This window comes from Merops nubicus, unplaced genomic scaffold (assembly GCF_000691845.1).
Source record: "Merops nubicus isolate BGI_N331 unplaced genomic scaffold, ASM69184v1 scaffold8293, whole genome shotgun sequence".
NCBI classification, from domain to species: domain Eukaryota; kingdom Metazoa; phylum Chordata; class Aves; order Coraciiformes; family Meropidae; genus Merops; species Merops nubicus.
In genome coordinates this window covers 55,404-67,946 of record NW_008600908.1, presented here as the reverse complement: position 1 = coordinate 67,946, position 12,543 = coordinate 55,404, and the positions used below count along the sequence as shown (strand labels likewise).

Below are 12,543 nucleotides of genomic sequence, written 5' to 3'. Positions count from 1 at the left end.
CAGGAATAAATTGTTCCTGTAAGTAGCTTAAGTCATGTATCACTTTGTTCCATGAATGTGAAGCTCGTGTGAATCCTGTATGACTTGTGGCACTGCAGACAGTAATAATACAAGAACACTCTGGGTTTTCTGGTCCTGAGAGGCAAAGGAGCAGTGCAGGTACACTGCCCAGCTGATGCAGGAACAAAGATCTTTCTTCAGGTGTTGCAAAAGACTTGCAGAGACTCACTACAGCAAAGAGCACCAAAAGCGCTGGACAAAACTGTCCCAGCAGCTGAGGAAGAGCTGAGGTGTGACCCTGGGGCTGCTCTCCTGTGCTGCTGAGGGCTGTGCAGAGCTGTGTGCCAGGAGGGGCAGGTCACAGCAGGGGACACTGGGCACGTCACAGCACCCTTCTGGAAGGAGTCCTTGAAGTGCAGGCTGGCAATGAGCTCCTGGAGACAAGGTCACAACTGCTGCAGAGAGCTGGTGGCTCCTTGAAACTCGACTTACCCAACCTCAGATGAATCCAGAAATGGTATCACCCTGGGAGAAAGAATGGAGCTCAGGTAGGTGTGCTGTCTCATCATTCCATTTATTTTTTTTCCCTTTTTATTCTCTTACTGTTTCTACCCCCTTCTCAAAACACTGCCAGAGTCACAAAGACAGAAAACAGGAGCTGCTTTTGAAGTAGCTGGGTTGTTTCAGCAGCATGCACTGGCAGTCACAGGCAGAAAGAAGAGAGAAAAGACTGTGAGCAACCCAGAACTGTTCCCAGATGCATGCTTTTGGCAGGGCAGGCAATAGCATTTAGCAATATAAATCACAGTGCTTTTAACTGAAAAAATGCACTGAAATCAATACTCGTGCATTTAATTGAAATACATAAAGAAATTAAAATAATCCTCCTCATCAGCAATCCAAGCTGATCATTCTGACTACAGGATTTTTATGAATAAGCACATAAACTTATAATGTAAACATAAGAAGTAGTGCCTTGGGTTTCCTGTCAGTGAATCCAGGCCTAGAACAAGTGATTTTGAATCAAGCTGGATTTTGGATCTGGGGACAGAAAAAGGTAAAAAAGGGCTGCAGCTGGCACAAAGATTTGGCTTTGAAATAGTTTGTGGAACTAATCAGTGGCAAACATATTTTCTGCCTCTGGAGTTTCAGAATGAGCTCATTAAAAATTCCATTTCTGTCTCCTTGTATTGTTTTGACATGGCTTTCAGGAAAGTATCTAAGATGTGACCACCTATGTTTTTAGGAAAGGCTACCCCATTTTTCTTGCCACCTTCACGTTACATTATGCTCTAATTTCTGGTGGTACCACTGCCATGAAGTGGCTGACAAAATATAGGCTTAAGTATTTCCCTTCTCTCTGTCTTTTCAGTGATGTGCTGTCAGACAGAGTCCTCTCTGAATTTAACAAGGATGATATTTATTACCCTGTTTCTGTAAATCCTGTGGCAGTTAGGCAGCAAACTTCCCACCTTCTCATACATGAATTTGGTCTGTGAAAGGAAGGCCACTTGTTGCCTGGGAGCTTCTGAACAGAAGCAAGAGGGATAATTTTAGTGACTTTTCTTGGTTTCCACTCCACTGATCATTAACATCTAATACTGTTTGTCTGTCTTGTTATTTGTCAGAGGCTTCAGATGGGGAATTTGGAGAGACACCTTCTTCACACCCGTGGGAAGCTTTGCAAGAGGGGAAGAAAAAATAACACATTCTCCAAAATTTTCAAGAGCATCAAACCAAGATCTCCAGGAAACAACACAAGGGGGGGAATGCCTGCCTGAAGAAAGGCAGAAGAACTGGAGAGGGGCACAGGAATGTGGATGAAGAAAGACCTTAAGCATCTCTAGAGAGGGCAGATGTAGATTCAACAAAGCTTTATGGTACAAACCATCCTGAGGTGTATACTCCACCAGGTCAGATAACACATTCTCCAAAATTTTCAAGAGCATCTAACCAAGATCTCCAGGAAACAACACAAGGGGGGGAATGCCTGCCTGAAGAAAGGCAGAAGAACTGGAGAGGGGCACAGGAATGTGGATGAAGAAAGACCTTAAGCATCTCTAGAGAGGGCAGATGTAGATTCAACAACAAAGCTTTATGGTACAAAACATCCTGAGGTGTATACTGCACCAGGTCAGCTCTGCAGTCCACTGTCCTCATGAGGATTTCTGTGTACTTGTATCTGCTGGCCACGTGAGCAGGGTAACATCCCACAAGTTCCATTCTGCACAGCCCCAGTGGAAATTCAGAACAGTGAGGAGTATTTTTGTTCTGACCTCAGAATTAGGTAGAAAGAGGAGGAAATTTCCCCAGTTTCTCTAGCCTGAGTATCTTTAGGAAAAAAACCATGGGATATCAGGGCATGCCTCTCTTTGTCTGCTGGTTTGCAAAGCTCTAGAGAGTTCTCTTTCTTCCCCCTCTTGCTTTTGGACTACTCTTGTTGGCCAGTTTCAAGAAAACTTCATGAATGAATAGGAATCTCAAAGCCTGTAAGTCTTTACAACATCTGGGAGGAGGTGACCCAGCAGGTCATAACAGCAAGTGATAAATCCCAACAGGACAGAGGCTTTTTAGAGATCCAAACCAGGAAGATGGCTTTAACTGAAGTTCATACCTTATTTTTTTTCCCCAAAAGTCAATCAATCACAAGAAATGAAGCCATAAGAAACTGTGAACTGTTCTTTGTGGTGCTCACAGACTGACTTGTGAAGTGTCTGTAAATGTTTTGAGAAGTGTTTTTCACCACTGCTCAATAAAGTTGTTACATGGGATGTGTGTGTTATTTGTCTCATACAACAAACGTAACACCCAAATTTGTTACTTTGTCATCAGGGAAGGAAAATGGGCTGACCATTAATTTTAAGTGGCTGTGTAGCCCCAGTGCTGCTCATTTCTTGAAGCTGCATAAAATGACCATAAATGAACCACCTGATCTGCAGCATCTTGTGAAAGACTCCTCCTCTTTGACCTCCCACAGCTCTGTTGTAGCTGATAATTGATCTTATACCTGGTTGTTCAAAACCCTCAGGTACTTTTTTCTCCTGCCAAACCCATCTTTCATTTATTCCATTTCCTGCATTGTGTTACAGATTATAGTAGGTAGCCCTGCTTGAGAAGAGGGGCTGGACCAGAGGACCCCCAGAGATGAACCTCAACCCTTCTGTGATTCAGTGGTTTCCACCATGTATCTACCAGCTGTATGTTGATGTTATCCTGTTCCTCTTTTGTGGTTAAACTTTTGTTGTTGGTATGTAAGGGAACTTAGGAAGTTCCCTTCATGACTCAGGGAATAAAAGGGTGAGGGCCTCTCCTGACACTGAGCATCTCAGTACAGTCCTAGCAGTAATAATGTGCAAATCAGGGGAAAAAAAGCCCCTGCCTGCAGTTTTTGTTAGAAGCCTAAATTCCTCAAGGTGAAAGCCTCACCTGCATTCATTGATCATTGGTAATGCCTGTGAAATGCTTCTGAAGAGCAACTTGAAAATACAGCAGCTTACAAAAATGGCCAGTTAAAAGCTGTTTGCTGCTTGCAGACTCAAAACCAAGGTAGGAGAGAAGGAGGTGCCCTTCTTACAAAAATGGCCAGTTAAAAGCTGTTTACTGCTTGCAGACTCAAAACCAAGGTGGGAGCTAGGAGAGAAGGAGGTGCCCTTCAGTCATGCTTCACAGTTCTGGTCTCCTGTGTGAGGTGGGCTTGCTCTGTTCTTCACCTCTTCTCCAAATCCAACACTCAGTGCAGAGGGACACACCTGATGACTTCATATGTGGAAGGCCACCTCTTCCTCTCTACACCTTCCAGTAGGAAATGGGGTGCTTCACCACTAAAGAATGATTTGAGTCTCCAAGCTTCCAGATTTCCTTTTGTACTTGTTTTCCCACTGCTGCATCAGTCCTCCTTTTGGTTGCTCCTCTGCTGGCCAGGGCAGGTTCAGTGCCAAACTCTGGGAACGTGGTTGTCTTCCTATGGAAACTCTGCAGCCATCACTGACACTGGCCAGCTTTCAGCTGCTCCTCTTCTACTGCTTGGTGCTTCTTTGTAGGCAGAGTTATGGAATGTCTGCATCACCTGATGATTTTCTTGACCTGTCTGTCTTAACCATAGCTCCTCAGTTTTCTTATGTTTTATAGCTGATATTTTGTCTGAGGGTGGTGGAGTGGTTGAAGTCCTGCAAACCTAGAAGGATGACATTCTGCTTCTGAGGCAGATTCTGCAATCTCTTTGTTTTTTAATAGGGAAATGATAGACTGAAGCCCCATGCAGCAAGAAATGAGCTTATTACAGTATGTACCTCAGAGCAGCTGCTGGGATTGTAAAAACTGTGAAAGTAAAAGATTAGGAAATAGGACAGAGTAAATTCTGGGAAGTTCACTTAATTCCCTTAGAGGAAAGCAAGTGTATCTTCTCAGGAAAAAAACCAGCTAGACACAAATGACTGTGGGTAGGGTTGAAGGCTGGCTCAGTGGAGTGCTTGTTTTGCTGGTCCACCACTTCTTGGGCAGCTGCAGTGTCCCAGCAGAGGTTCTCCAGCTGGGCACAGAGTCAAGCATGGTTGCAGTGTCAGCAGCTGTGTGCCAGCTCTGATGCTACGAGGAGATTTGCTAACACTGATGTGGCCTAAGAGTATCCATTACAGCAGGGTGATTGTGGCAAAGCCTTTGTCAAACCCAAATGTTGCCAGTGTCATCATGTGCAGCCTTCATTTGTGAAGTCCCATTGACTTCCCCAAGTGCTGAGCTAATTGCATGAGAAGGATCTAAGGGGTTTAATCCTTCTCCTGATACTTCAATGAAAATTAATTTCTTATATATTATGTATGAGTGATAGATTTCTGTTTTTACATTAATATTAATGTTGCATATTTTTGATTCTATTCTGTAGGATTAAATTATCTTGGTAATGGCCCAGAATTCTGTAGGAATAAAGGTTGAGTTGAAAGTGAACAGTTAAGGGCAGGGAAGGGGTCCTGAGTCACACTTTGGAAAGTGAAGTCAATTCATATTCCATAGTGGGGGGAAAAAGTGGATTTAGTGTTAAGTCAAACAAGGTATATAAAAAGCTTCCAGTTTTGCCTCTCTGTTCAAATCCAGAGGGCTTTTACAAAATTTGTGGTGGAGAAAAAAGACAAAAGAGTAGCAGTCTCTTGTGTGCACTTGCAAACTATTAATTTTATTGGGCTACATCTGTTGCTGATTGTTGGTGAAGAAAGTAGTGGCTCTGTTGAATGACAGTCTGTCTCAGCATGCATTTTTTAAAACAAAGGGGAAAAAAAGCAACTTCAAAAAGACAAAGTCTGTCAGCTTACTCAGAATATCAGGTTTTTGCATCTCAGACATACCAAGTCATGCTCTGCTGCCTGTCCTTTGATGCCACATCATCTGCAAAATTATCAGCACAGTCTTGATCGTAGTTTCTTATTCAAGCCCACAGCCCCACAGCTGCTCTGATACGGAGCTGCTGAATGTTGGGAAGCCTCTTGATGCTTTAGCAGCTCTCTGGCTTCAGAGGGTTGATCTGAAGTGCAATGGAAGGAGACAGAAAGGGGTGAGGACGCTGACACGAAGTTCAGCTGCTGACACAGCCAGCCCTGGGTTCCTCAGCACGTGCTCAGAGGCTCAGCCTCACCCCACACCAGGTCCCAGGATAGGAAGGCAGAAAGAAGGTTATTTTTTTTCCCTCAGATCCCAAATGAAATTCACAGTACTTAAACCTGTTTGTACTCATCAGCTATGTAAACCTGGTAGGGAGTAATGGAGAGAAAATAAATACACAGCCATGTGCTGCCTGGTTTTATAGTCTCTTTTCTGACAGGTACCTCACTTCAGTGCTGAGTTTCAAAGACCTGGAGAGTGTTAAAGGATTAGAGAGCTCAAAGGGAAGAGGTGCAGTTTTTAAATGTGGTCCTTTCTCTGTGGGGATGTGAGGCATTGCAATTTAATTCACTTCATCAGCCAGGGGAAGGGAAAGTTTGTAACTAAGAGATGTTGAAGGTGGATTAAATATAGAATCCAGAAGATAAAGGTGGAAGGGCAGCAGACCACAACTTCAAGCAGAATAGAGAAGGAAGCATTGCTAGAATGAACTCTTGTGTTTCTGCCTTGCTGCATTTTGTGTGTTAAAGCAATAAGTAAGCATGATGACAGAAATTAGAAGAAATGTTTTCCCCCATTTTTCATTTTGCTCACTTTATGAGATTGATTGTGTTCTTCCTGGAGGCATGCACACCCAGACCCCATTATACTTCAGACCCTGCTAAACAGAAGCAGGACAGACAAATCCTCATGAAATCATTATGAACACGTTTTTAAAAGCAGTTGAGAAATACTAATTAAAGGGTGTTGTGTGAGCAATGAGAGGAGTTAGCAATTAGTCAGTTCAAAAAAAAAATGCAAGATGACAGTGCCCCATAAGCAAGATAAATAGCCAACTATGCAGTGAAACTGGCTAACATATGCTTAGTTTTTTCAGAGCTTAAGGTTGACAAAGTAAGCATCCAGGAAGATAGAAAAGAAATCCTCAATTAAGGTCCTGTCAAAAATAATCTGAGCTATGATGAAAAATGGCTAAATGGACAAATAAGCTGGGACCACGGTTGCTCTTGTGCCTCGTGCAGGGCCAAGCACACTGCTAAATCTTAATAAAGTGGTGATGGAAAAAAGTCAGCCAGCAGGATTAGAAGTTAGCACTAGCAAGTTGTAGTTAGCATGCAGGTTTTAACTTGGTTTTGCATCTGTTTTTTTGGTAGTTATTCCCTTTCTCCTGCCAGGTTCCCTTTCTGTTGGTTTCCCTAGCTCCACCTTGGATTTCATGTGGGGGAAAGGGTGAGTGGCTGATTGGTCTGGGAAGTGGGAATATGAAGACGTGGGAGGTGTGGTGTCACTCTTTTGGCAGCTGCAGGGTGTCTCAGTTGTGTTACTGATTCATACCTCGGTCTGTGCAAAAAAAACACAGACAAAAGGGATAAAAAAAAAGCCTTGGAAGTTCCCTTCACTGGTGTGAAAAGGGTAAATAATGTACCTGGGTGTAAACAGGAGGTTCTTGGTAGGTTCACGGGTCCACATCAAAGCCATTTTTGGTAGTGCATGCAAGAGAGGTGTGAAAGGAGTTTAGAATAAACTAGCAATGCCTGTGAGCCTGTAAACAGGGTGCATCAGAAGCTGTAAGACATATTTTTTGGCTATTTGGTATAAGATACAAGTATTCAGTTAGAAGGAGGATACAGGAGGTCCAGAAATGGTACAGGTAATCAAGAAAACACAATACTGCTGAAAAAAATGCTTTCTTGTGGAGCTGATGGTGTATAGTGTACAAAAAGTGACTTAGGAATACAAAAAAGCATCCATCCCAAAATTCACAGAGAAGGGAGCTGAAGATAAAAGGAAACATTAAGCAGATAAATTTACAGTCTTTTAAGAAGAGCTATCAACAGCCTGGGAAATGGCTACTAAATAGACTTTTAACAGGGAATGTAAGTATTATGTGTGAAATTACTGGTTTGTGAGCTTGATTTAGACAGCAGGAACATGAGAGAAAGGCAAAGACATGACAGAAAACCACGTAAAAAGTTTGGATTTAATGAAGGAGAGAGGACAAAGAATCACAAAGGGAGGATCATGCTTAAAATTTTCAATAGAGCATTTTGAGAGAGTAGCCAGGAGTGCTGACAGAGAAGCCTATAAACATGATTTACCAGGATTTTAGCAAAGCTTCTGCAATTGTGTAGCACAAAAGACTAATCTGTTGGGTGAGTAAGTATGGCATAGGGAGAGATACTTTGATTAAAAAGAAAATAAATAAAAAGAGGTATGGAAAGTGTAAGAATCGTGTGAATTGAAGCAGGTTAGGTTGGAGGAATAATGGAAATCCTTAATAGTCATTCTTTGCACCAATTTTGTTGAATTTATGCAGCATGTCAGTAGTCTGAAAGAAAGAATAAGTAGTAAGGTGATGGAATTCCCTGATAGTACAAAACTAGGGAAATCTCAGAACAAAATAGGCAGGTGATAAAATTCTGAATGATTTTCACAAGGAGGTGGAGCATGGGCAGGTGAGTAGCCTCTGCAGTTCATTTTCAAGTAATATAATGAGGCTAGGGAACAGAAAAAGAAGAATGTATGGATACTATAAACCTTCACAGGGCATAGAAGACTACACAGAAAGATCTTCTGCATACTTCCAAAGTACTTCTGAATGGAACTGAGCAGAACTCTAATAAAGTAGTCATTAGTTGCTTCAGTTTGTTTTTAAAAACAGAGAAAATTCTGGCCACAGAATCGAAGTACCAATTGAAAAATTCTATTTTTGGACCATTTATAACAGCAGCAAAACCTCCTTTGACATGACACGGACACTCTGGGCACCTTTATGGGAAGGAAATTCAGAAAACTGCAAAGTGACAAGTGAGGATCAGGAAAATAATTAAAGGTCTAGGTGATTTTAATTATTCAAAAGGTTAGAGAGTCACGTGCATATGCTCTGCACGGATTGAAGGCCCAATCTGAAGCTCATTAATGTAGTCACAGAGAAGCTTTGCATGCTGGAAGGCTTTAAACTGCTTCTGAAAACAGGAATGCAAGGAGCAACTTTGTCCACGCTCTTGTGGGACACCTAGACCCAGCAGTTACTCTTCCAGAATTATTTTAAATGGCTCCAGGAAGGACTTGGGCCTCAGATAAAGTGGCACTTGGGTTCTTGACGGGACAGGGTTTGGGGAAGGATCGTGGGCTTGTTTGTTGGAAAGTTTTGATGGAAAGCTGAGGCTGGGTGAGAGAAGAAATAAAAGGAAAGACTTAAACCACTTTCTTAATCCCATCTGATAATGTCAGGGTAAGTTTCCCCTTGGTGGGAACAGGGAGTGAGGAGGGGGTGGGTCTCCCCCCAGAGCTCACACCAGGAGAGTTGGTACCAGCCATGAAGCACATCAGGACCCAGAGCTCCCCTGAGCAGTTACAAGTCCCGTGGCTCTGACAAAGCTTGTGAGACTGAGGTGTAACTCACAGTGAAAAGCACTTCCTCAGGATGTGAAAGACATGGAAATAAGTATGTGGGTTTTGTTCAATGTGGTGTGAAAATGGCTGCAGTTGATCATTTGAAAATGGAAGAGTAAATGGAATTTACTGAGTTTGCTTTTAATATAAAATCTTAACGGTGCACAAGCTTAGGTGCTTTTGAGATGAGTGTGTGCTGAGCTAATAAAAGTTGATGTCAACGTTTTAGAGGATGTTTGGAAACAAAAGAGAACTCGTGTTTGATCAAGCAGCAGTCACAAAAACATTCTTCCCTTCATGATAAAAAGAAAACCTCTGTATGTGATCCTGCAGATATGTCAGATGGTTTTGAATAGGTTAGTAAGTGCTAGTAATTTATTTTGTTGTTGTTGTTGTTGTCAAATGACTTTAATTTTGGGCACTAGACTTCCAAAAAACCCCAACCTTTGTTATGTGTTGTCATTACATACATCAGTCATAATTTTGCCAACTCTTCTTGACATGCACTCTGCGTGGCTGTGCCAACAAGAGAAAAGACCAGCCATTAAGTTGATGCTTCTTTGTTTTGGAACAAAGTCACATATCAGGAATAATGCTAGGGGTATGCTAATAAACAATATATAGTGCCAGTCATCAGGGAGTAAGAAATATTTTCTAACTAGTTCTAAAGGGAAACAGTGTTTTTATAAAAGGGGGAGTGATTGTTATTTATGCAATATTATTGTTCTACATGTCAGCATCAAAAAGCATCTTGAAAAGAGCTTAGCATAATAAATTGTTGATAGAGACTGTCATTATTTAGTGGCCTTGGATAGATCTAAATGTAGTGCAGCAAGGTTAAATTTACCAACATATAACAGGGAATCCTTAGACTGAGTTTGAATTTCTACCCCTGTTACCAGGATTGTCACAGCAACCAAAAAAAAAACCAAAGAGAGCAAGTGTTGTATCTTCTGAAACAGCAGGCTTTACAAATTGTAACTGTAAAACTAAGTCAAAGCAGATTTGTTTTCTGGGTGCCCACTGATTTTGTTTGTCTGGGAAAGGATTTAACTTGGTTACAGTTCAGAAAACTAAAGCTGATTTAAATGCAAAACAGCAAAAAAAAAAAGGCTTGTGATTGTTTCCACCAAGAAGCAACGCAACACATTTTGTTGTTGTCATCAAGAAAACCAAAACAGCCTCTGTGTATAAAAAGCAATGGGAGATTTGTAAAGAGGAGCCCCCAGGAGCACTTAATTTCAGAGCTGACTTTGATTAGCCACTGATTTTTCAGTTAACTTGGTAAGATAAAATGACATATGTCTAAAAAAGTTCTTTAGTCCTGCCTACGGGCTTGGAGGAGAAAGACACTGAGGGGATGGGCACTTCACCTGTCTGGGAGAGGGCATCTCAATTTAGATGCTGATAACAAATCCAGCAAGTCTTTATAATGTTTAGAGTCAGGGAAAGAAACCTCACTTTATTTTTTTAAAATATAATCAATGATACCAGCTGCATAACACTTTTTAGAAGTTAAATATCTATGACAGGCTGTATTTTTTGATGTTGAACCCTCCTTCTTCCCCAACTAATATGTACTGAATCTGCAGTTTACTACATCTGTGCCAGCTTTCTGTGATTTTACATTCTTCAAAAAATATATGTTTTCCTTCTTTTCTTTTCCCCTCTTTTTGCTGATGTAGGCAAGGTGCCTGTGGCTGTACAGAAAGATACATGTCTCTTGAGTTACTGCCTTGATGTGGCAGTTCAGGGCTTACCTTGCCTTCATTGCATCTTCAAAACAATTGAGCTCTCCAGGACTGTTACCTTAGGACTTGAGTCCTTGATACTACAATTATGCAGCTGAATAATTTTAGGAATCTGGCTTGCCTCATTAGATGCCTGGATAACTGCAGAGTTTAAATCTTACGATGAAACACCCAACTCTTACTTTTGAATATACTCTTAGTTTTCATTTTTAAAGCAATGCTTTCCAATATCAAATCTCTGGACAATTCAGGTCAAGAAAAATAATAAGAGAAAATATAATGACATTCTTAGGATGTTGAAATGTCTTGGGCGAGTGATATACCTTGCAGAAAAGTGCAATAGCAGATCTTTTTTGGAAGACATCAAGACAGACAGGAAAAACTTTTTCTTGTGCACCAAAGGGAGCAGAGTAATGTGTTTCCTGGTTTGTAGTGAAATTTGGTCTGTATACACCGTGACTTTTAAGTAAGTCAGGCCTGATTTAGTGTGGCCAGAAGGATTGTTCTCTGGCTGGTTTCCAGCCAGCCGTCCCAGTTTGAGGTTTGCCAATAGATAATGAAGCAGCTGCCTGGATATGGTAAGCACTCGTCCAGACTGGCAGGGATTTTCCCCTCCTTGAAAGATGGCAACCTGATTAACCATTTAAAATGTACAGTCTGTACCCCAGTTGAGGATGAGGGAGGAGCAGATTTCTGTGTTCTCTTCCTGGCTTCTCCCCAGTTCTGTAGTGGGCCTAATCCAGTGGTATAAGATGAAGGATTCACATTGATTTTGGTGTTGTTTGGATCACATCCCACTCATCCTCCTTGCATTTTGCCTTCCATGAATATAAAACTGGTGTTTTAGCAATACTGCTCTGTCCATGGGGTTAGGAAGCTGAAAAAAAAACAACCCAAAAACAATCTCTGCAGAGTTTCAGGAAACTCAGATAAAAGATACTACAGAACTGCAGTGTTATTTTTGTATGCTAAATATTAAGCCTTAATGAAAACACTGCTGGAGAGCTTTAAATGACCACTTTGAACTCAGCATTTGAGCTATAATGAAATGGTTCCAATTGTATGTTTCAGTAAATTTTATCTACCCTTGTTTCTTTAGAAGAAGACCTACCAGTGCATCAAATGTCAGATGGTTTTCTACAATGAATGGGATATCCAAGTTCATGTTGCAAACCACATGATTGGTAAGTGAAGCACTAAAACTTCTCAAAGACAGACAGCCATTTCTCTTACTCATGATCATCATTGCCTCTAAAATTAAACAGAGTTAAGGAGAAATTAATTGCACATCCATCAATGATTAACCTAGGCATGATTGATTTTTTTATTCATATTATTAGACTAGATAAAGCATTAGCTGTTTTATTCTCTGCAAGGGCTAGTTTAGACTTCTGCAGAGAATTATATATCCACTGCCAGTCAAAACACAGGTGATTAGCAAATTAAACTTCTAATCATTTTTGCATTATTGAAAACAAACTAACAAGAATGGTTAATGAACTGGATGTTAGCTTTCCATAGAGTTTTAGACAGGTTTTAATTTCAGAAGTTATTATGGTAATGACACTACTGTGTACTTCTCAAGCACCTTGGTACCAAAATCAAAACTGGCGAGTTTTTGTCATTAGGAAACATAAATAATTCAAATGGCCATAAAATAGTATTGTTTGTTGTGTTTGAGGAGTCTGGAAAAAAATCCTGAGTGTATACAATTAAATACTATCATTTATTTGAAAAAAATAGGGAACTGTAGTGTTCAGTAATGGAATCTGCTCTTTAAGGTACAAGCATTTTAAGAAGTCTTTTA

General features: G+C 41.0%; 1 protein-coding gene across 1 annotated transcript in view; it reads left to right on the top strand.

Moving 5' to 3' along the window:
* Positions 1-11,936, top strand: part of ZNF521 (zinc finger protein 521) — a gene marked incomplete at its 5' end in the record, with an annotated part of 18,685 nt that extends 6,749 nt beyond the window's left edge. Inside the window, one exon of the mRNA XM_008937818.1 lies at positions 11,836-11,936. Within this exon, the coding sequence (XP_008936066.1) occupies positions 11,836-11,928 (93 nt within the window). The remainder of the gene's footprint in view (positions 1-11,835) is intronic.
* Positions 11,937-12,543: the final 607 nt, after the last annotated feature.